Source organism: Lutjanus erythropterus, chromosome 2, assembly GCF_056507025.1.
Source record: "Lutjanus erythropterus isolate fLutEry1 chromosome 2, fLutEry1.hap2, whole genome shotgun sequence".
In the NCBI taxonomy this organism is placed as follows: Eukaryota; Metazoa; Chordata; class Actinopteri; order Lutjaniformes; family Lutjanidae; genus Lutjanus; species Lutjanus erythropterus.
Window position 1 is genome coordinate 20,069,042 of NC_139318.1, and position 25,688 is coordinate 20,094,729.

The 25,688-nt window shown below is 39.1% G+C and overlaps 1 protein-coding gene across 4 annotated transcripts in view; it reads right to left on the reverse strand.

The window, feature by feature from the left end:
• Nucleotides 1-316: 316 nt before the first annotated feature.
• foxp4 (forkhead box P4) overlaps nucleotides 317-25,688 on the reverse strand; it is a 131,000-nt gene continuing 105,628 nt past the window's right edge. For all 4 annotated transcript variants that reach the window (XM_084731284.1, XM_084731293.1, XM_084731275.1 and 1 more), the window contains 9 exons: nucleotides 20,564-20,651; nucleotides 18,513-18,596; nucleotides 14,912-15,137; nucleotides 14,219-14,295; nucleotides 14,020-14,121; nucleotides 8,582-8,703; nucleotides 7,843-7,909; nucleotides 5,766-5,938; nucleotides 317-4,074 (listed from right to left, as the gene is read on the reverse strand). In XM_084731284.1, the coding sequence (XP_084587410.1) occupies nucleotides 3,927-4,074; nucleotides 5,766-5,938; nucleotides 7,843-7,909; nucleotides 8,582-8,703; nucleotides 14,020-14,121; nucleotides 14,219-14,295; nucleotides 14,912-15,137; nucleotides 18,513-18,596; nucleotides 20,564-20,651 (1,087 nt within the window). In that variant the 3' untranslated portion in view covers nucleotides 317-3,926. The remainder of the gene's footprint in view (nucleotides 4,075-5,765; nucleotides 5,939-7,842; nucleotides 7,910-8,581; nucleotides 8,704-14,019; nucleotides 14,122-14,218; nucleotides 14,296-14,911; nucleotides 15,138-18,512; nucleotides 18,597-20,563; nucleotides 20,652-25,688) is intronic.

Consider the following 25,688-nt stretch of genomic DNA (forward strand, 5'->3'; position numbering starts at 1 on the left):
AAACTTGGATCTTTGAGTTGTAGAACCCCCAAAAATTGTATTTTGATAATTGTTGAGTAAACTCACTGAAGGGAAAATGAATAATGGTTAATGATTTAGTGTTTTCAGTTGCAACCATTTAATTTTCAAGCATCCAAATAGCGACAAAACAGGTTCGCAATTTTTAAAATACAATTTATGGAGATTTTTAAAATTCAAAGAGTAGGTCCAAAGATCCAAAGAAGAAACGTAAATTGTTGTCAACAAGTCTATAAGTCAGCAAAAATTATTTCAAAACTCAATAGTTTTAGTTTGATTAAAACCTGATTAAAACCTGATTTCATATCTGCAGATCTCCTCTCAGAAGAATAAATTAAAATGTTGTCATATCAAAGCTCTACTGAGTGACTGGATGTGTTCAGATAACACAGGGATAAAATGTATAAATACATTTTTACTACAATGTAACTTTAATGTATTAAAAAATCCCATTTAACATGCACAATGCAGCCTAAAACAGCCCACTTTAGAGGAAAAACACCAATCTGGCAACACTGTGTCTGTGTGTGGTGGCACTGAAATGTTCTGCCCATCATTTTGCCTGACAACCAGCTTCCCTGCAACACCACATAGCCATCAACAGCCAGTTTCTCATTAGTTGAGATCATGAATATACACACATACAGTCAGAGGCTGTTCACATAGCTCTTAGTGCAGGAGTATGGTCAGTTTGACACAGCTGATCATACACAGTGAGCACTTCACAACACACTGTGAGACATAGAGAGTGCTTTAGATGTGGTTTAAGGAGAGGTAGTCATTTTTAAATCCATGGAAAGTGAAACGTCTCTATGTTTTTGGGCTCGAGCAGATGTATTAGGGAGTCCAGATCACCTTTTTTCCTTTTTTTTTTTGTCAGTCATACACTAAGTGAAACAACAATTTTGGCATTCATTATTATCATCCAGGAAGAATGGAGAAAAAAATATTTCAGAGAGTTCAGCAGTCTCCCATTGGCTATGTGTTGAACCATTTTTGAAAAGGAGGTAGTGTTATTTTTGGTTTTTTATCTCGTTTCAAGATGCCTGTCTGCCTCTTTGTACTTTGTTAGAAATCAGTCTCTAATGTGACAGGAAACAGTCCTGTTTGAACACAAAGTCATCAGAAAGGTTCTTTCATTAAATAAGAAAAAAATCGTCTGAAGTGCAAGAGATAAGTTTGAGAAAAAGTATGAAAATATGAACCCAACTTTTAATTACATGATGTCCCTTGGTTGTTTTCCTCTTACATTGGTATATTTTCATCATTTTTAGTTGTTCCCTCTTTGTATGTTTTTTGGAATAACTCCTCCCTGTCCAGAGATGTGACTTTTGTGACCACATTACAGTACACTTCCTCTTTCTTTGTTTCCTAGATCGAAAAACTCCAAATGTTCACGACAACAGCACCAGAAAAAAATCACGTAAAGCCAAATATTTTCTGTTTAACCTCTCTTTTTGTTGGCACCTCAGGTAGTTAAAATACATCAATGTTGTGTTCAAATGCCTCACGAGAGCCTCGTTTTTCGGCCTGCTCATACAGCAGCAGGGCCAGTGCTAAGGTTGTGTTTGGAACACAGTTTAGCCTGAGCGTGGGAGAGACAGGGTTTCACCTCTAAGTGCTTTTTCTTTTCTTTTCTCAGTGTTTTTTTGTTTTTCAGAGGAACTGTGCGAGGTTTGTTATTAATACTAGTTTTTGGCCTTATACCTAATGTGAGTCATCTGCAACCGCTTACCATGTAAAAGCTTTGATGTCTCCAAATTCTAGTTTTGCTTTACACACTTTGGTTTTTGGAATGGTCAGCACTGTAAGTCATGTATAATTTCAACACAATAGTTATATGAATACGATAATAAGAAGAATTCAAACTCCTGGTTTGTTGTCTTTTGGCCAATTCATCAAGAAGGAAAAACAAAAAAACTCAAAAAGGGCAAAATAAACTACAGGGTTTTTGGTTTTCTACATATTTCTTTGGTTACCTGTAACAAAAATAAAATGGGAATAAGCAGATAATAGATTAAAATAAATGTTAAAATTTGGTATGGCACTGTAGAGAAAAGTAATGCTTTTTATGCTCACGGAAAACAAACAAAAAAATAAAATCTCACATGCTATTCCTTTAACACAAACTCACACAGTGAATTGCAGATAGCTTCTACACAGTAACTATTACAACCATAGAGCTTTGAATCGAAGCTGAGCAGAGTTGCCACATTTGGTGTCCCACAGAAAGAATTCCCCCTTATTTGTTTATCAATTTGGACACAGTTCCAGGCGGAACCTTTGTGGGATGAGGTATTCTCTGACTGCAGTAATAATATATATATTTTTAAAGCATTACTGATATTTCTCAACTAAATACACAACCCAAAACAAATGAATGAGAGAGAATAAAAAAAAAAGATTCAGCTGTTAAATAATCTGTCTGGATAATGGCAACTTTAAGTGCTATTTCCAAATTTCTTGCCTGCTACACTTGGGGCAAAAGGGAAAAGGGGCAGGAGCTGGGGTCGGGTATCACAAGTTGGGACAATACTGCGCTTTGTTTTTTTTTTTTTGTTGTTTTTGTTTTTTTTTTGCCAATACTCATTTGGAATGGTGTGAACAGCCAGAGTAAATCAAACAAATTACAATACAAAAAACAAAAAACAGCATCCTTAGAAAAGGTACGTTGAAACAGAACGCCACCATGGAAATATTGATCCTCAAAAATAAACAATGATAATAACATCAAACAAAAAAAGGAAATGACAAAAAGCTACCACACGTTTTTTTTTCTCGTTATATTCCATATCATTAACAGTTTTCTTTTTTTTTAGTCACAATATTTCTGTAGACGCTTCCTCCCTCGTTTCTCTCTGCTGCTTCCCCTCTTTTCTTTCTCAAAGTGTTCAAAGCTCATCCCTCCATCATCCGGCAGACGGAGGAGAGGAGAAGGACAGCACCAAATGGTCCTATTCCTGCAGTCTTTCCCTGGGGTGGGGGCGGGGGGTAGGGGTAGGAAGGGATGAAGGTGGGGGTAGGAAAATGTCTTGTTTTTTTCTCACTTAGAAGCAAAGAGTTTAAAAGATGTCCGTCACTAAGTGTCTTGTTGCTGGGTGGGGGCAGAAGTTTGGACAGGGACCAGGGCCACGCCGCCTCTGTCGGGTCAGCCTCGACTGAAGTGTTGGAGCACTGCTGGAGGTAATCTTTGAAAAAATACTCTTCCTTCCTTCTTTCCTTCCTTCCTTCCTTCCCATCTCGAAGCCCAACAGTTTCATTTTAAAGAAAAGAAAATGAAAAAGCAAGTGATTGACTCAAAGAGGGGGGAGAAGTAGGAGAGGTATACTGCACAGCCCCTGGTGACTGCTCCAGATCTATATACACATGATCCTGTGTGTGACACGCACACACCTGTGTGTCTTCTCATCTGACGCAGAGATAAAAACGGCTCGCCAGGCAGCCCAAGACAACAGTGAGGAGGGTGTATGCAGAGTAGTGAGCCGAGGAGGAGAGAGTGTGTCCAAACCTCCAGGGGTCTCTACACAGAGGCTGATTTGACCAGGGGGGATGATGACACATGGTTTGACAAGTGAATGTGTGTGCGTGCGCATGTGTGTGTGGGTGTGTATGCATCAAGTGGTGTTACACCTCTGAGCCAAGTGTTGGAAAAGAAACACATGGAGGTAAAGCAGTGCTCCACAGTCTTGTTTTTGCGTCTGAAAGTTAACGGAGGTCATCTAACCCTGTTTGGAGTTTCTCAATGTCGTCCTTGGTTGCTTGCATTTTCTTAAAAACAAACAAAAAAAAAACATTCTCTTTTTTTCTCTCTTTTCTCTTAAGTGTACTGTAGCTATCTTTTCCTCTTCACGCTGACGAGAGATTGATGACGCTATGTCTCGTCCCTCTGGTCCGTCTCCAATCTCATCCTACTCCAGCTCCTCAGTGGGGAGATCCTCCTCCAGGTCACGCTCGTCGCTTGGCAATGGCAGGCTGTGTGTGACGCCGGCCAGGAGGGACACTGGCCGACTGTCTTCCTCCACCTCAGTGGGCTCCTCCTTCACATGCACCGGGTGGCTGCAGAAGAGAGCAAGCAGCTGTTAGTGGGGCGAGGGTAGGGGTTGCAACGGATGACATTTTCACAGTATGATAACCATCTCAGATAATATAATGGATTCATTCATTCATTCATTCATTCATTCAATATTTTAATCTCTAAAATACATTGAGTTAGAGACCTCATTTACAATGTTGCAGAGTAAATAATAAATAAAAGCTCCTAGACACAAAGAAACACCAACAAGAAACTTAGACAAAAGTGGCAATAAAAAGTAAAATCAATAAAACCTCAACAATATATATAAAACCCTATTAATAAATGAAAACTGTTAAAATTTAAAACACATGAATCAATTAAAACAACAACATCTGAAAGTGAAATGTGATACATAGTATCACAGTATACGCTATTACACAATTATTATTATTATTATTATTATTACCATCAGTTACAATGACCATTAAAATAATGATAACAGGTTTTGTTAATCTTGAGGGGGTTTTTTTTATAACGTATGTTTTTATGGTAGGTTCACAGATAAACAAATGTGTAAGGTATGATAGTGATCAGTTTCTATACCACGATATACAGTGATACCGCTGCAACACTAGGTGAGAGATATTAAAGTTTTAAATGCAGAACAGGCCAATAACAAATGCCAAATACTGTCTGACATGTTCAAATTGTTAGTTAACCAAAACACATCAAAATCTTTTTCTCTGTGCTGTCCAGAAAGTTAGGATGTTATTTGGGGAAATACTGTATATGTCCACTGTCAGTTTAGTACACTTACATTTTAGTACAGTTGAAGGAACCAAAGCACAAAAAAAAGACACTTTAAAACCAACAATATGTTCTGTTATGGTTTCAGTTGGTGAGTGTACGAGTCCAAATATGTAGACAAATCTGTTATTGTTTCTGGGGAAGACACTGTTGATGTTTTCGTAATATAATGTTTTGGCTTAAAAAATAAATGCAAAACTGGCATTCAACGTAACGGGACCTTTTTTTTTAAATGTTTGAGTTTAAAATGAGAAATATGTTTTCAGGTGTTGTCACATTAATATTGCATTTTTATTTTATTTTCCTTATTTTCTGTTTCTATTTTCTGAAGTACTGTGAATGCCACTTTGTTGTTTTTCTTTTCCCCCGCTGCCTGCTGATCAGCAGGTGATCATGATTAAAGTTGATTACTGCCTTCTCTTTGCCATTTACCTGTGGAAAATCTTGCACATCGAAATGTTGCCTAAAAGAGTGTCCTAAAAAAGAATTTAAATATTTATGTTGAGCCTAATCGTGTGCAGACTTTTCTCTTTCGTAGCATAATCTTAAATTGTTCATTGTAAATATTGTTTTCCCAGTTTAAGCCTCTAATAAAAGCACTGAGGAAGATTTCCTTAGATGTTTATGATTGTCAAGTTATGTTTAATTATCGCACACCAAGTTAGATTTATCTTGTCAGCCACCTCCTAGATATTAATATTAATATCAGTATTGCCATTACACCTCCATTATGAAGATGGCAGACAACACTGACCTGTTGATAAAAAATCCATTATTGCTCTGACCAGTGTGAACACAATAAATATTAAAAAGCTCAGTACAGGGGAATAATGTTAAAGCAGCCTTGTGTTGTCTGCTTACACCTTCACGTTTTTGCACGCGCACGCGCATGTGTGTCTGTGTATGTGTTAATGTCCATGCGTACCTGTACTGCTGAGGGCTGAGCGTGGGGCTGCAGCTCCCGTTGCTGTTGACCTGCTCCACAGTGGAGCTGACATCATCGTGGCCCACATGCAGCATGTTGAGGCTGGCCGCAGACGGAGGGGTCAGCAGGGAAGGGCTGTTCAGCAGGGACAGACTGCTCTCTGCCAGAGCCGCCTACACACACACACACACACACACATAGTTGTCCAGTCACTTTAAAAAGAAGCTGGGTTACATTAAAGTTTTTTTCGTTTCTAAAAATATGACATATACTAGAGCCAGTACTGGATTTTCTGGGCCAATGTGGATACTAGAGTAAAAAAAAAATCTAATATTGGTAAATCAGATAACATTCTTCATACAGAATGTAATATATAGTAGAGTTGTATATAAAGAACTGTCACCGATTCCTGGTCAGTACAGAAGTATTGATAAGCTCCAGGACAAACTATACTGTTATTGATATTTATGTTACATAAACAGTTGACAAGGCAAAATACTTAAAAGTTTGGACTAAATTTGATGAAAATTCAGCTAAATGCATTAGCTCAGGAAACAATCTAACTCATTTCAGCAAAAAAAATAATGACTGCTGAATATTTTCATGTCACCTCATTATTTTTTGCTCCAAATTTAAACAATATCAGCACATCAACATCAGTATTAATTTAATCCAAACAATACCCAAAACATATCTCTCTTTCTCACTCTCCCTCCCTCTATATATATATGGACACACATACACATGTATTACATAAACACTCATTTATTTAATATATGTGTATATGATCCATCAAATGTGGTTATCACACACTTATGATAAAGATTTGTAATGCAGACAGGACAAGACAATTTACAGTTAAATATCGTTCAATTTGCTGCATTTAAAGCAAAAAAAAAAGCTATTATGTTCTGTAAAAAGAGTTTTCATATCGGCACATATTGGACAACATATGCTGACAGAGACTGACACTGCTGTTTGTCCAATATCAGGCTGACAATATCAGGTGGCTGATATATTGGTCAGACTCTAATATGTAAAATTTAAAATGCTACTTGATAATGGGATAAGGGGCATGCAATGTCATAAAATAGCATCTGGAAATGATGCGTCCACAAAAAGCAGTATAATATAACTATATAATGCTCAAAATGTGTTTGTAAGTTGAACTGACACATAATTAGATGTAAAACTGTACTAAATGGTCAGAGCCACAATGAAAGATGGAGAGTTTTTCTTGAGAGCTCTTCCACGTGGAGCACGTTTGAATCCACTAACTTGCTAGTGAACTTGACAAACCACTAGGGGGCACTTATATACAGTACTTTCCTCATCACGGCTTGTGCTCGTACATTCAAGTCCCTGTCCTAAGTGTGTGTTCACATGAAAGTCTCAACAGGAATGTTAAGCGACCTCAACTTAAACACACACATGTCACATACAAACACTGTGTAACATCAGTGTCTACAGAGGAGAAAACAACTGAATCAACAGGGGCAACTTGTGTCACCGCTCCAGCTGTTTGCAGATGAGACGGGCTGGACGCTGGTGAGTGAGAGTCTCACCCCATCTCCCCTCTCACATGAGGAGAAAAAAAGACAAAAGGAGGGGAACTCTCACTGGCTCAGAGATGGATTTTCTGGGACAGGCGATAATTTTATGCGGTAACCTTAATTGACAACTACTTGACGCTATAAATCATCTCAGTCGCAAAACTGCATGTGTGTGTGTGTTTGTCTGCGTAGGAGTGGAGAGATGGGTTTAGTAGTGTGTGTTTGTGTGTGTGTGTAAGTGTGTGTGTGTGTGTGTGTGTGTGTGTGTGTGTGTGTGTGTGTGTGCAGAGGTGGGGGTGGCGCATTTGTGAGAAAGTGAGGTGGGAGGTGAGAGTGTGTGTTGGTGTGGGTGGAGGAGGAGGAGGAGGGAGATGGTGTGAACGTCGTTAGGGAATCTGCTAATTATAAGAGGGAATTGATATTAGTGCCCTTGATTGTGATTGGCTGCTAGGTGTGTGTGTGTGTGTGTGTGTGCGTGTCTGTGTGTGAGATAGAGAGAGATGGGTGGGGGGGGCATTCCTTACCTGGTAGCTGGCGTTTAGAGATCCAAAGCCCAGGCCTGAAATCATGTTTTTCACCAGAGTGGGACTTCTGCACACACACACACACACACACACACACAAACACACACACACACACACACACACACACACACACACACACACACACACACACACACACACACAGAGAGCAGATTGAGCACACATGTGGAAAGATGTCACCTCAGCCAAAGCTCTTTGACAAATATCACAAATATGTTTGTTACAAGTAGAAACACACACAGACTGTAAACAGATGCTAAAACACACACATATGAATGTGTCTAATATCTGGCATGCAGGTGTGTGTGCGTGCCTGTGTGAGTGTGTGTGTGTGTGTAATTATCCCTGGTTTCTCTGGCGGTTGGAGAGAACATCTGTTTACATACGCTAACAAGGTTTTTTCCTCTCCTGCATCTCACACAGCTGCTTACTAATGGTGTCGACAAACAGGGAAAAACACACAGACACACACAACACATACAGTGTGGCATGTACATGATATGCCGGCGGCCTCCTTTAATTTTTTTTATTTGATTGCTGAGTTGGCCTCTTGGTAATAATAGAGGGTCCATTTAGGCAATCATAGTGCCAGCACCCATAAGCTCACACTCACATCAACCTCGATTGTGCACCAAGAAAACAAATGTGTGTCTACGTCTGTGTGTGTGTGTGTGTGTGTGTGTGTGTCTGTGTGTGTGTGTGTGTGTGCGCGCGCGCTTACCCGGTCATCTTTGGTGGTCTCCTCTTTTGGTATTCAACTTCATCCACAGTCCACACGGCCCCCTTCACGTTCTCAACACGAACAAAACACTTGTGCAGACTCAGGTTGTGGCGCACAGCATTCTGGGAAAAGGGAGAGAGAGAGAGAGAAAAGAAGGACATAAGATTAGTCAACAAGCAAGTTCTATCTAAAATTTCATTAAATATTAATTTGATTTCATTTTAGATTTTGATTTTAATATATACATATAGTAATTTTCTCCCCAGATTTTCTATACAGAAACATGGATTGTGTCATTTTCAAAAGTTAATTTCTTCATCTTTTAAGCTTCAGAAGATTAGGTTTACTGTTCGGTGGTCAGTTGACCAGTTTACACTGACATGGCAGCTTTACCTGAGTTGTTAATTTTATGGCAGAGTGAAGTCTTTGGTATGTATCTATGTAACTAGGAGCATCAGAAATTAAACATTGGAAAGATTCCAGAAATGTCCTTACATTCACTTTCTACACTGTAAGAATTAACTATTTGTTTTAACTTTAATTACTGTCTGGGCTGCCTTAAGATTTAAAGTTGGCTGAATTTGAAAAGACAAGTTGAAGTAATTTTTTTTAATGATTCAGGATAAATAAACTTTTATAGTCAAATAAACCTGATATTAACTCAGTTGTAATTGAGAAAACATGTTTAATCAGTCACACTGGCAAACATGTATAACATTTAATATTTATTGTAATTCATTAATTTTTAACAAACTAATTCAATACTAAAATTCATCAGCGTTGTCATCAGTGAAAACATGCCTTGCCTGACTTATCTTAAAGTGTATTAGAAACACACAGCAAGTTTTCATCATATGTGCTTTATTTAACTATAAAAAACAGTTTTGACTCTTGAACAATGCATGCTGGGAAGTCTGATAATATGCTGACTATGTTTCTTTTGCATTTCTTTTTTGAACTCTATACAGTACAAAAGACTTCAAGTGAGAAGAACTCATGTTTATGTTTTAAAATTTTCTGAAAATAAATACTAGAAATTTGAAGGTAAATTGACTTGTTTAAATTAAAGTTGTATATTTACGTGAAGTTAATAAGAAAAGACGAATTGATTCCACTCAATTCCTGTATTATTTTTACAATGGTGTGTTAGTGTCTTAGATAATATAGTGTACTTTCTTTTACCCCAAACAAATATTTATATAATATTTTTTTAACACAGTTGCCATACTTCTATTTATTTATCAGTATAGATCACGTCAGTATAGATAACATTCAGTGGGTACATATACCCACTGAATTTTCATGGATGTGAGCAGGGAGAATTTCTACCAATCAAAAGGTGGATTTTAAGTTGTATAAAAAAAACTGGGAATAAACTCTGTTTCCTCTTATGGAGAAAAATACCATAAACCCTAAATTTGAGGAATGCATTAAATAACTGTAAAAGATGTTTTGACCATTACCTGTAAAGAGACACATCTGACTCACTAATATTCCCTGATGTCTCCTGTTAATTTCAGAAATTTCCTGACTTAATAATATTCCACAACTTCCATAAGCGGGAAACGTGTAGTTAAAGAGTAACTCAACACCAGCTGAAATTGTTATTTTCGTTCCTTTACTTAAAGTTCTCCCCTCGCTTGAGGTAAGAACACTCAGTCAGGGTGTGTTCAGTACAAACAACGCTTTTCAGCTCGGTGTTAAGTTACTTTTTAAGTGTTGTGACCTGAGGATAATTGTCCTATTTTTAACCGTCACTGCTTATACACACCCATACTGTAGCTTCATGTACAGTGTTAATGCAAGGTAGCTGTTTTCTGGTAGCACTATTTTATCTCGGAAATTTTCTTATCAGTCATCATCAGCACACACACAGAAACACACACAGACATCCACAGGCACTCAGACAGGCGAGCAGGCAGGCACACCGCTATCTTCGTCTCACCCCCCCAGGGACAGGCCTCCCTTTTCATCTGCTATTTGTAGTTTGTTCATGCCCAATTTCATTACCAATTTTAATTCGTCTATAATTAAATCCTGCATATTCTCTCTGACACGCTGTTCTAAGCCGAGAGGGAGGGACAGGCCAGGCATGCATCACTCCTCGCCGTAATTACACACGCAGATACACACACACGCACACACACACATACAAACACACACACGTAATTACACAAGCCATAATCAGCGGAGGAACCCTTTCTCCCCCGCATCCCCTCAACCCCCGAGCCGTGATGCTAAGTTTTGTAAATGAGTCTGACCCCAATCTGCGCCCGCCACCCTGACAGTGCAAACACACACACACACATACACACTGACACACACACACACACACGCCAGACACCAGTGCTATTGCAGTGCTATTTGCATTCGTCTCCGTGATGAAAGCCTAATTCTCCCAGTTAAAACATTAGCAGTCATTTACAGTGGGTCACAGCACATGTGCCACTCATCTCCACTCCCTCCGGCTGAGAGGTGGGGGGGGGGGACGACTAGAGGCAGAATTTTTGGAAGAAGGACTGAATCGTGTATCAAAAAACAAGAAATCAGAGACTGAATTTATTTCAGGTTTACAGGTGCGACTGTAAGTGTGAATATCTTTGTACTGTATATATCTGAGTATTGTGAGCAGCCCAGGCATGTTTCTGCTGCTGAGCTATTCCACTAACATATAATCCTAAATATGAAGACATGTGAGCAGGTAAGATGGTAGAATAAAAGCATGAATAAAGAGAACGTTATTTGTGATGACTTGCAACCAGGGTGGGGTCAGATTACTTTGAAATGCAGTCTAAATACAAATTACATTGCAATTTTTATAATTAACAATGTCATCTCATCTAATTTGAATATTTCTCTGGGTTTGGTAAGTGTTGCAAACATTCTGGATAATATATTACACAAGTCAATAAATACATAAATATAGGCATAGCGCTTTTAGACATTTTGATGCACAAATGTCACATTGCCTTAATTTGACTTGATTTTACTTCATGTATTACTGTGTAACATTGTGAAATATTAAAGCTGATGTGACGATTACATACGTGGCTATACTAATCAAAAATGTGCCTCTACGCTGGACAGTATTGAGGAAAGCTTCGGTGTGTAATGTGTAATGTCAAGGTGAGGGAAGGGGGTGGTCAGCTGGGAGATTTATCTGTTGAGAAAGACAGGATGGCACTATTTTTTTTCTTCTTCTTCTTCTTTTTGCCCCCTTACATCTGTGTACTGTTGACATGATGCCAAAATGAAGAACTTGTTTCTGTTGAAAACCAATAAAATTCCGTTTAAACAATAGGATAGTGCTTAACTGGTGAGTTAAATGCATAATAAAACCTCTAATTGTAAGGTGTCCAACCAATCATGCAGCACCTTGAAACAACATTTCTCCTCCTCTCTCAATCACTCCTTTCCTTTTCTCTCTGTCTTGTATCTTCCTCATTCTCTGTCCCTTCCTTTCTATGATCAATGAGTTCCCCTCCCTGACACCGCTGCTGTCCTCATGAAATATAACGGCTTATTAAAGGACATACATCTCTACGGCCCTATTTGACTCACGGAGCTGCTATCTAAATACATAAGGCCATGCTGGGCTATATTTAAAGGTCTGTGAGGCCAACGGCGCAGGAAGCAGACACCAGACACCAGACATTAATAGTTAAAATTCATAAAAGTCAGATGAGGAGGTAAAGATATTCCTGGCTGCCCCATCTCTTAACCTTCTCTGCACCCCTCCCTCCATCCCTCCATCATCATCATCCCAACATCCCCCCTCCCTCACTACCCCTCTTTGGGTTGGGGCTATTAGAGGAAGGCCGGGGTCTCTCCTCCCCCCCTCCTCCCTGCTGTCTCTCTCTCACTCCTTTGCTCATTCTCTCACTTTCCCTCTCTCTGGAGGAACTGACACTCAAATTAGTGTGAGGTTTCTGTAAAAATGGGTCAGCACCTACAATGGTGGGATCAGGCCAGGTGTGTGTGAGAGAGGATTCAGTGTGTGTGATCATGAGCAGCATGTGCGTCTCTGTAATGAGGCTGCAGAGCGGCTGGATGTGGCTCTGCCAGGCTAAGTGAGGCCGACTCGCCATGTGCCATGTTAGAGGTGAGAGACTTGTTTAGGAGAGAGTGAGAAAGACAGAGTGGAAAAGAGAGCAATAGAAAAGTGTCTCATAAAGGACAGAAACAGCCAATAACTGTCACATCAATCATATCTTCAAGAGTCGACTGAGCAAAGTTAGTGGCTGAGTTGTACCAATAAGGATTCATTTTTAAAACCCTGTTAAGTATGGTTTAACTTTAAGTTGTGTTGCACCAAATTCACTTAAAATAAAGATTAAACCTTATTTTTAACCTCAGTTTAGGTATTAGTCAAAACCTGATTCATTTTAACTCCATAACATTCATCTCCAATTTTAACTTTTAAAATGGCTGCCTTTTTTGAGATGGATTGAACAAAATAATTACGTTTCTTGAGGAAAGTTCAGGAACAGATTTTATGACGCGTCTAATCTTTCTTTCTCGCCATTTGAAAAGCTGACAAAAAGCTTTTGTCAAAGGAGGAGAAATAAGAGCTTCTCCGCTGAGCCATCATGAGTAGGCTAACTAGACTGACTAACACCTTAATTAACTGGCAAACAATGTAAAATTTAGTTAACTTTTTATTTAGCTAGGGAACAACTTTTTAGCTAGCTAGCAAACGAAGCAATGTTTTATTTTTAACCCTGTTTAATTTCAGTTTAAACTCTAAATATGTATTTACTAAACTGAGATAGTTTTTAATTGTGCAAAAATCTCTGCTTAATTTTAAATCTGGATTTACTCACTTTAAACCATTTTTTGTCAAACTGTGATTAAAAGTAATCAATTAATCTTTGTTGGACTCAGTCAGTGTGTGTGTGTGTGTGTGTGTGTGTGTGTGTGTGTGTGTGTGCCTGTGTATTATGGTAATTGTATCATTCTGGGTATAAATGCTAAATTTAGACCTTCAAAGTGAATCCAAATGTTTCAAATAACAATGCAAAACTTGTCTGCAACTTTTTGTTTTTCTCATTGTGGTCCCCTGCTCGGGTTAGGGGGCTTCATCAGTGGGCAAAAACCGCAAGTACTTTGCAGTCACTTTGAATAAGCTTTTATCCAGGCAGAGTTGTATACCACATTTTTGTTTAAGTCAAAATATTGTGCTCTGACTAAATCAGCTTTTAACCAGTCAGAACCGCAGTCGAAGCTTTCATTTTCTAAATATGGTGCTGCTCATTTTTCATCTTCATCTAAACAACTCCCAGTTGGTTTGCTAATTTGTCCGGTCTCCATCTTCCATCAGTTGATTCTTAGTTTTCCAAAATAATGTTTTTTGAGTTATTTACATCAAACTAGTTCTGAAAGTACTGTCAGTACTATTGTTACATGTTACTGTGTTATAAATGTTAAAAGCTTTTCACCTTCCATGTGGCTGTGTTTCTCCTGAAATAGGCAAACTTTCGTGTAAACCAGTTGTAGATCTCATTGAGAGTCAACTGTCTGTCTGGTGACTCCAGAATGGCCTGAGGACGGGGAGAGACACAACAAGAGTTAGAGAAGGACACAGATGGACAGAAGAGATGGTGAAACAGAAACGGCGAAATCAGTGGAGAGACTTACATGACGTATAAGAGAGGCGTAGGTAAAGGGAGGCCTGACATCAGCGTTCTTGTAGAACTCACAGTTCTGAGCCAGCTCTGAAGAAAACAGGACATGATAAATTTAAATTAGATGGTGTGAACTTTAAATACAGAGCTATGAATTTTGTATTGTAAACGTAGTTCATATTAAAATGTCAAAATAGAGTGTTTTTTTAAAATAAAAAATTACACATCAAAAAATGAAAAATGTGTCTAGGAAAACTAATACTATATAGGTGTTTAGCCAGATACTTGATATTATTCTGTAGACCAAGTATCAAGTAAATTTTAGTGGGAAGAATTTGGTGAGCACAGCTTTGTGCTCTTCTACATTTTTCTACATATATTTCTTTGGGAGCCAATTTTAAGACTTCTGCTACACAGATGTGAATAACTGTGAATGAATGTGACTTCATTAAAAGCCACACACTTGACAAAATATTGCTTGGATACCTTAAATTGTAATTTTCTTTTTCAAGTGATTTAAGAATGATTATACTGCTCTTGCAGGGAAATTTGTGGGGAAAAAAGCACATGAAAACAACAACAAGTACTGTAATAAAAACCTAAAGCAGTAATTAATGCAGGATTGAAAACATACACAATTTGAGTCCATCATAAATCAATAATTAGAAATACAGGCACTGAGTAAGTGTATGTTACAGTCCTGTACCTGAGGCGATGGGGGTGCAGTACTTGTCGGAGTTGCGCCTACGTATGGGCCCGACACTGTGTGTGTGGGAGTGGGAGTGTGTGTGCAGGCTGGAGGAGCTGATGACTGAGGGTCCCTGGCGCAGTGGGGTGATGGGGGTGGCAGCTGAGGTGGGGGGGTGAGGAAGACCCTCTGGGTAGGCCTCGCTGTCCCGCTTTAATAGAGAGCCGCTGGAAGCCAGGTTCAGCTAGAGAGAGAGAGAGAGAGAGACACACACACACACACACACACACACACACGCACACACACACACACACACACACACACACACACACAGAAATTAGGGTGATTTGTTGAGCTTTCATGTCCGCCGAGGAGTTTCATAGTTATTCTAACTGTTAAATTAACTGAAAAAGTTTTTATTCCGCTCTTTAAATAACCTTTTTTTCAAATACACACAATCATTTATCATTTATTAGCCAGCCTGTTAAAATATTCGATACTGATTGAGCAACTCTGGCTTTCTATGGCCTGTTATTACTGACTGGTGGACCACTGCTATGTACAACAGATTGGACAGACTGACAGACTGCACTGCTATGGACGTAGTTTTGATCATAGTTTCTGGATGACTTTGCAGACGCAATAAATTAATTTCTAAGTCAATGTTTTCTGTCAAATTATTGATTTCTTTTAGTAAGTAGTCCCACAATAAGCCAGATAATGTATAGTGAGTATGCATAAGTGACTGTACATCGGTTTAGTAGTGCTTATTGTGATGTATACAGTGTGACTTATTTAGATTACAGTTGTCTTATCCATCGTTAATGTAAAACACATCTTCTATAGTCCTGCTCTGTTTGGAGAATTGTTATAGTCCTGGGACATAAAATAGATTTTCTATATGACTAATGCTTCAATCATGTTTACTTTAAAGTTTCTCCATCTGCCAAGTGCTGCTGCTGTTTAGAGAGAAGCATCATCTACACAAGATATGATCAGGGTCAGGTGATATCAGAGCATTAGACAACGCTTTTGTGTGACATCCATAACAAATCTCATCCAGGAAAGTGTTTCCAAACAGTTCTGTCTACAAGTTGTGGAATATTAGTACACTTGAGTTTTTTCTAACTCCTTCTGCTACTACTTTCAGTACAGGGCACTACATCTAGGAACCATCCAGTACTAATGACAACTCATATTTGAGCCGCAACGAATAATTATTTTCATTATCGATTAATCTGTTGAACATTTTCTTAATTAACTAATTAGTTGTTTGATTCATAAAATGTCATAAAATGGCGAAAAGTCTCAAATGTTTTCTTTTTCCACAGCTCAAAGATATTCAGCTTACTGTCATAGAGGACCAAAGAAAACAGAAAATATTCACACTTAAAAAGCTGATATCTGAGAATTCTTAAAAGAATTTCTTAAAAAAAAATACTCAAAACAATTAATCAATTATCAAAATAGTTGGTGATTGTTGCAATAGTTGAAAACTACTCAATAAATTGACTGATTGTTGCAGCTCTAACTCACATACATAAAAAATAAAGCATCTAACACTGCCATCTACCACATGCAACATGCATTCTTGTGCAGAAGCACACACACTCGCACACACCGAACATGGATGTATATTTATACACACAGCGCTGGCTGCAATTAACCCTGTGCTTACAAATACAAAACCACACGACAGCATGTTTGTAAGAAGGGAACACACACATGCACTCTGTGGTGGCGAAGTCTTCACGGACCAGTACTGCCCAATTAGGCAGAGCCTTGCACACACATGCACGCACATATACACAGAACCAGTGCTCCCAGTCTCTCTGGGACAGCCGTTGTTGGGCTGCTAGTTTAAGACTAATTAAAACCACTGAATGTGTGTGCATGTGTGTGCGTTGTCCATACGTATGTGAAATGTGTGAATCGCCTCTTCTTTTTACTCTGCCCCTGTACCATTTACGCTGACTGGAGGGGGCGGGGCTGTTTAACAGGTACTTCATTAACGCGGCTGCTGTGCCACATCACCACGGCAACAGTCGAACCCTGTTAATTGAGGCCAAGCTTTGTTTCCATTCCTGACGCCCCTCCCCTGCCCCTCCTCCTCCAATCCCTGACCCCGAGGCTCGTCTCCAGCGGTGACAGAACACGCCTCTTCCTGATTTCCCATTAGATGTTAATAGCAGCTGATCCCCCTGCGATCAACACATCACCCAGACACACAAGAACACACACACAAACACACATACACACACATATTGCCACTCGGCTGCACCCATTTATATCCCCTCAAATTAAGACACTCTACCTCTAATTGACAATTAATTTCAACATCTTCATATTTTAATAAGACTCCTCGTCAATCTGAATAATGAAATATTCATTAGATACCTAATAACAACCTCACCAACCAGCGTGGACACACACACACACAAAGACACATATGCACACATCATGTCAAATTTCTATCCCATTTGTTGGCACACACTGGAAATACTGTGCGAGACTTTCGCTGTTCTCCCTCTCTGACAGGCTGAGATAAATCGGAATTTGCAAAATGCTGAATCAAACACAAAACAGAAGTTTAAAGGAGCAATATGTAGCAACTGAATTTCCAAAAATGAGTACTACAATCCAAATAATGAGTTGGAACCATAGTAAAGACACTATATTTAAATAGTTGAAATCCTGTTTAATATAAAATCTATGGTCAAAGCAAGTTTTCTTAGACTTGAGGAAGCTCGGGCAGGCTGCAGGGACACTGCAGGAGTGCAAGACAAGTGCAACATTTAAATTTGACAATAACAATAATCAGCTGATCAGCTGTTTATAACAGTAGACAGCTGTCTGAAAACAAAAGCCCAATGCTCTGAAAATATACACTCTGGAGACAGAGTTGAGTGACTGTCTGCCTTTCTGTCTTCCAGACTTCATTGATACATTGCTAAATTCAACAGTTATAAAGATCCTCTCCTTCTAAAAGATTATTGCTTCCTTACGACTCATAAACAAACACTAACTCTGATTTTAATAGTAATAAATGTTAAACAGGCAAACGATAACACAAGTTACGGGCCAGAGTAGAAATGTCAAAGGACATTGCAGCTGTTACGCTGTTGTTATAGAAGTGAGTATTTCAAGTTAACATGTTTCCTTAATCTCTGATGATATATTATGCTCATTTTATGATAAATTACAGTACATATATGACTGATTTCTACTTAAACTCTGACAGGGTTTGAATAGAAGAACAGCTGGAATTTACCACTTTATCTGAATGAGGACATTATCAAAGTTTTCTGAGAAATGAAATGCACAGTGTCCTAAAAAGTTTAAGAAAGAGAGAAGGAAGGAAACAAGAAAGAAAGACAGAAGAGAGCATGGAAACAAGACAGAAAGTAGTCCTCATGATTTATAAACAGCACATTAACCCCCACTGGTCAATAGGGGGCGTAGATACCAAGCTAGACAGTAAGAGAGGAATGTTTAGGTTAGGTTTAAGGATGAAGAAACTGTTCAATTATGAGGAGTTTGTAGGTAAGTAAGAGGTAAGAGAAGAAGTTTGGTGTCAGAGGGCAGAAAAAAAGGAGATGCAATTTGTCTCTTTACTCACAGGTTGGTTAAAAGGCTTTGGCTCTGAGGGACGCATGTGCAGGTGGGCCATCATGGCCTGGAGTCGCTCGCTCTCTTTCGCCAGCTGTGAAACACACACACAAGGCCAGATATCACCATGAAAAACACGTTGTCTCGTTTCGTAACCCTTAGATTGATATAATGTGGTATTGACACAGAATTACAATTACAATTACACCTCAGGCGGAGAGAGGCGAATATGAGAGTCAGCCGCCTCAGCACCTGGAGCTCTCTCACACACTTACACTAGCCTGCAGACACACTCGTCCCTGTTTGACATTGTTAACTGCCGTTTAATGGATGCTGCTACAGCCTGTGGAAACGCTGCATCCTCTGTGTGTGTTTGTGTGTACAAACATGTAGCCTCCAGAAACAATGGATCTACACCAAGACTGATAGCACCATTAACATATTCACATACCACAGCAATGTACAAATATGAGTGATTTAAACAGTGCCTGTGTTGCTGCTGCTGTGTGTGTGTGTGTGTGTGTGTGTGCGCGCGCTGTTGGAGGGAAGAGTGGTGGGCTGCCTGTGGACTTCTGAGGGATGAAGTGACATGTGAGGGACAGAGAGAGACGGCCGTCCTGATGTGATGTGACACCAGCTGCCTCTCTGTCACTTTGTGTTCTCTGGCGGTGGCTTCAGGGGCTCAGCTAAACGCTGTTTACCACCACCGCCAAACACAACGCTCACACCACACTGTAAAAATAAACTCTTTGTTTTAACTTTAAAAAGTTAGTGTTCCAGCTGCCTTAAAATTTTAAGTTGACTGAATTTGAAAAGACAAGGTAATATTGTAACAATTCAAAATAAATAACCTTTCCTGGTCAAATAAACTCGACATTAATTTGGTTGTACTTGAGAAAACATGTTCATTAAACTCAAGATAATAAGTTGAACCAGCGAGTATTCAAACTTAATATAATAAGCTGATTGAACTCTGTAGAGTACATTTCATTTCAAGTCAAAATACTTAAAATTAGAAGAAGTTCTGAGGTGTTCTGAAAAATAAATACATGAAATTTTAAGCTTAATCAACTTGAATAAATAGCACTTCTAAATTTAGGTTAAAATTACTATGTAAATAAATCTAAATATCTAAATACTATCACTGTAAATTTACCTGGGAAAATGTAAACAGTCAACTGTTCATCTAATTTAATGTATAATCTGACCCGGTGGCATTAAGAACAACTATATAGAAACATCCTGATATTCTCAGCTGATTGTCTGTGTCTTGTTTGTTTACGTAGGTCACATACAAGCATCAGTATTAAACTGAGACTGTTTCATAACCATTTATGTAGTAGCTTTAGCTTCAATGATTGAAATTTATTTTTAATCACTGAAGTTAAAGTTTCTACTTATTTACGTTATTAAGTTGAAAAGATCATTTGTTTCCACTAAATTTTTCTATTATTTTTTTTTTACAGTATAGAAACATACGCAGAGATGTGAACTCGGTACTCAGGAGTGTTTTTGGAAACTACGTCAAGATGTGTGTGAAGAGGCAGCCTTTGAGTTTTCACTATTGTGGGGGGGGACTTTCCTTACATACTGTTTGAGAACAGCATTTCACTCCTTACCCAGTGTTGGTATTTTGTTTTTGCTGGAGCATTGAGATGTTTCAAGAGCATTGCGTGCACGAACCACTTTAGGAACAAGAGAGGCAGCCTGGTCCTCTGCTTTCTTGCTCATGTCTCTCTCTTCTCCCTCTTTTCTCTTCTCTCTCTCTCCCTCTCTCCCTCCCTCCTCCCCTCACAGCACTCGTTCTCTCTTGCTGGTGACCAAAGCAGCTTTATAATTGGAGCAGCGATGGCAGCTTCCCTGCCGACTGCTCCTTTTAAATTACAAGCTCCACTGCTCTCCATAAACTCTGCCCTGCCTCAGACAAGTTACTGCCATTGACTGGCTGAAACAGTCTTCACCACTTTGTTTGTGAGCAGATGAAAATTATGTGTGTCTGTGTGTGTGTGTATGTGTGTGTATGTGTGTTTATATGCAAATGTGTGTGTTTGTGTGACTCACCTGTATCTCCAGCTGCTGAACCACCTGCATCTGGACTCGGCACTGAGCAGTGCTGCGGTCATCGAGGGCGTGCTCATTGTTCAAGTGCCTGAAAGTGAGAAGAAAGAGAATCCACATTCAATCAGTTTTTGGAAAATGATTTAAACAGATACTTCAGATTATTTGAAGTGGAGTTGTATGAGGTAGTTATTGATAGTCACCCCCCCCCCCCCCATTTGGAGAAGCAGAGAGGAGCACCATGATGTAATCAATGTACTGCTGTGGACAGGGTCAACAACAAACCTTTTTTTAGCCACTGAAAAAAAGATCAGAGAGCCTTGTCTGACAAGAAACAGACATATATAAGCCATATATCATTCTCTCCAAACTAACCAAACTCAACAGGCAAAATCAGTAATTTTACTTTGCAGAACACAGGAGTTATTAATCTACTGCTGCATCTATCAGTTAATTAGTTAGTTTTATTATGTGGCTTTGGTGTTTTAAAAGGAGAGTTCGGATTCTCCAGATCAGATCAAAGATCAGATCAGACTGTGGTAGACCAACAACTTCTGTGTTCTGTGGTTCTGAAGTAAAATTATTGATTTCCCCTATAGAGTTTGGTTGGTTGGCAGAAAGCGATATTTGGCTTATATAGTCTTTTTCACACCAGAAAAGGCTATCTGACTGCAAAGTAAAGTAAAGAAAAAATCTAAATATAGCTTATTCTTAAAATGATTTTGATTTTTCAGGTGGACTTTTTTTTTTAAGTGGCTAAAATATCTTTTTTGTTGACCCTGTCCACACCTGTTCACTGCTTAGCTCCCATGATGGTAGTCTTCCCTGTTTGTCCAACTTGGGGCTGTGCTGACTGACATCTGCTCTAGGCAATACAATGACTATAGACAAGTATCTAATACTAATACTTATTGCCTTTTATTAATACAAGGTCAATAAAAGGCAATAAGATCAAAAGGTTTATAGTGCCAATTCAATGATGATTTTTAATCTACACGACTCAACAGAATCATTTCACAGGTCCTGAGGGATGAAGTTACAAAACTCAGCTCTTATGCTTTTATTTAAACTGAGTTATGAGCTGTTTCGGTGCTGTGAAAATAAATCACAATCTTGGAAGTTTATTTTGTCTAGCAAAGGACACAGCAGCTGTGTTTTGTGTGTGTATACTTCATTGGTGCTCAGTGAGCCATGATCCAAGACAACCACCTGGATATGAGCTCATCTGTTATCACACAGAACCTTATCTGAAGATTTTCTGTTAGCTAAACTCCACTTATTAACACTGGTGTGCATGTGTGTGTGTGTGTGTGTGTGTGGACTTGTGTGTATGTGTGAATGGTGGCGCTGTTTGTTTCCTCCAATGTGGGAGGACCCGGGACCTTCTGATCTTTCCCAGCCCACCCCTCCCTGTCTCTCCCTCCTCCATCCCTTTCTTTCTGCTCTGTCATCGCCAAGGTTATTCACCGGTTGCCGCTGCCTGCCCAGTGTGTGAATGTGTGTGTGTGTGTGTGTGTGTGTGTGTGTGTGTGTGTGTGTGTGTGTGTGTGTGAGAGAGAGAGAGAGAGAGAGAGAGAGAGATAGCATGTGTGCTCATGCATGTCGAGGTGAGTGTGTGTGGTAAATCAGAGAGTTTTGTGATATCCTGTGGTGTTAACTTGTAATCTGAGTAATCTTCATAAAGCCACTTCCCTGACTTCACTGTAAAAAAAAAAAAGAGTTGAGAAAACTCATAATTTCAAGGCATCAGACGACACAAAATCTTTGAATTTTGAATCTAACTTAAACCTTGAGTTTTGAAATAAACATAACAAACTTCTTAGAATTTCTAAAGCTAAAAGATCCCAGATTATCTAAAGAAAAAAGAAAACTATCTCTTCAAAACATTATTACTTGGTTAAACTTTTTCAAAACTTAAAGCTACTACAAGGAGTTTTTAAATGGTTATGCAACAGTTTCAATTTAATGGTGATGCCTCTACATGACCTATGTCAGCAAACTAAACCATTAGAACAGAAGTTTGGCTATTTCTATATATTTATTCTTAATGTTTGCCACTGGTTTCGATTCTCCTTGAAATCAGATTGAAATCTATGTTTGCATTTGTTCAGTCAGACTTTCAGTATGAGTAGGAGTATAAGTAGTAGAGTAAACTAACCAGATAAAAGGTAGCTGGACATTTTTATTTTGATAATTTTATTGATTACATTATATTTTGTGGTTATCTTGGAGGAAAAAGGTCAGTTTTTGTCCACTGGGGCCTCCAGAAGTTCTTTGTAGTAGCTTTAAGTTCTGAAAAAAACTGAAAAAGGTTTAATGACCTAGAATCATTTGTTGTGATAATTTATGTTTCTTCTTCATATGTACTTGAATCTTTGACTTTCAGCAAACCCCCAAAAATTGTATTTCAAAAACTGTTCATGGTGAGCTGTGAACCTGATTTGTCATTATTTGGGTTCTTGAAAATTAAATGTCTGCAACTGAAATGATTCTCTGCTGTTCTGTTTTACTCTGACTTTCACTAATTGTTTGTATATATGTATATGTATATGTATATGTATATATGTGTCTAGTATGAAGGAACTACAACTTTAATTTCATTGTACAACCCTGTGTGGTATAATAATAATGAATGACCTTGATTCATTGAAAATATTAATTAACCTTGACCTAACCTTTATGAACTTTCACTTCAATGAGCTTACTAAAAACATTAAATACAATTTTGAGGGGGTTTTCCAAAAGTTCCTAGTTTATCTAAAGAAAAAAACTTTTTCAAAACTCAAGAGTTTGAGTTGGGCTCAAAACTTTTTATTTTTTACAGTGTTGTTTGTTGTGAAAATGTACACGAGTTACATGAGTAGATGTAAGTGTGTGTGATGTGTGTGACTGCTTTAACGTGTGTGTGTGTCTTTAAGAAAGTTAGGCAATATCAGACGAAGACTAGAAATGAAACAAAAACAATGATGTCATGGCATGGCTAATCCAGGCAGATAGACGGCTCAACACAAGTGCACGATAATAATAACAAAAACATGATCTCACCCCCCTCTTTCTTTCTGTTAAGCTCTCTCTCCCTCTTCCTCACTCCTGTCCACTCTTCCCTTCCCACTCGTCTTCCCTCGCAACTCCCCGAATGCCTATGATTCACACTCATTCCAACCAAATCTGCCCCCCAAAACCCTCCCCTTTCTCTATAGCCGGGCCATAAACAGTAGCAGGGTTTTTTTTTCGATGTGTCCCGACAATGAGGCTCTGTTTACTCCTCTGAGTGCTGGCAGACAAGGCTTTAACCCACATTACACCCAGCACCACCGACCACAGCCAGAGTATTATAGCAGAGGACCGGGGGAGGGAGGGGAGAGGAGAAGAAAGGCTTGAAATAGTGGAGTGTCTCCCTCCTCTGTTCTTCTGCTCTACCCTTTTCCCTCCTGGGGCGATGACTAAGGCTGGCTGGAAGGGAGCGCACTGTCGGACTGACGGCATTATCTGTCACTGCCGCTATTTTTTTTTTTTCATCTTAGACACACACACACTCACTCTTTCACTCTATCTCTCTCTCTCTCTCCTTCCATCTGCCCTGGGGCTACGTGAAATGAGACACCAAACAACAGCTTTCCTCTCCAAACTTTCCCAGCCTGCCTGCATGCTTTGATCTGACTGTCCGATGCCATCACAATCACTACGCACACTTCTGTGATTATATTGTGTGTGTGTGTGTGTGTGTGTGTATGAGTCCGTATTTCATCACCCCGGCTTATTAATATCTCCATTGTTCAAATAGCTAAGAGTTCCTCATAGCTAATGAGAGTGTGAGTTTGTTTAGGGCTTCATTAGAGGCTTGTGAAGCCTTCGTTAGCAGCCATACTGCCATAGGGAAGTCCACTGTGCTGTGTGTGTGTGTGTGTGTGTATGTGTGACAGAGAAGGAGGCAGCAGAATGTCAAGGCCAGCACATGCATCACCATACACCAGTGACTACAAACTGGCGAATAATATGATGGAAACAGAATGGGAACGAGAAGCTGTTTGTGTGGAAAGAAAAAGACGTGCATGTAAGATGATGAACTGATTGAGAATCATTTTCTACTTAAAGGGATAGCCCAAACTTTTTAAAGTGGAGTTGCCTGAAGTACTTATCCATTGTCAGTGTCATAGCAACACTAGATGGCAAATGACGCGCAGCCAGTTTGGAGAAGTAGTGAGGTGGCTGTTGGTCCGCCACTGCTGTGACTGGTTAGTTTGTTTGTGCTGTGTGACTTCAGTGAACCCGACTAGCCATTTAAAACACCAAAGTCACACAATAATACAAACAAACAGAACAATCTATGCAGCAGTAGACCAGCAAGTCCTGTGTTTTGCAGGATAAAACTGATGATTTTGCCTATGGATTTTGGTCGGTTTGGAGACAGTGATATTTGGCTTATATAACGACTGTTTCCTGTCAGAAAGGCTGTCCGACAGCAAAGTAGAACAGTGAAAATACTCAAAATATAGCTTACACTTAAATCAATATTGATTTTATTTTGAAATGGCTAAACTATATTTTGCTGCTCACCCTGTCAACAGCAGAACATTACTTAGCTTTGACTGGCACCCACTGTAGGTTATACACACTACCTCATTCAACTCACTTCAATAATCCAATCTATTCCTTCAAGCAAAGAAACAATGTCTCTGATCTGGTATACAAAACACACACAAATGAATGGACTTGCATATTAAGACCACTTATGCCTGCCTAAATTAAAGGATACAAGTGCAACAGATGAATTAGTGATGTATATGACTGACATTCTCACATTTAGCACGAACTGCAGCCCCACTTAGTTCTGATTCATCTTTTGTTCGTACTGGTGATTGGAATCAGAGAGGGGCCTTTTTAGTTAAATTGGAGGACATTTTCAGGTGGTCATAAACCGGGTTTGTGGCCAATACCTGTGCTTCCATCCAAATTATCACAAATTTTAACCGAATTTTGAGTAAATTGGCAAAAGAGCCCAAATAAATGCCTGTTAGCATCCACTACTGTCATGCAAACATTAGGACTTGGTTCATTGAGATGGCACCAATTCTCCAGTAGAACAACCATGATTTCATTGCAGAAGAAGAGGGCGCAACAGGATGAC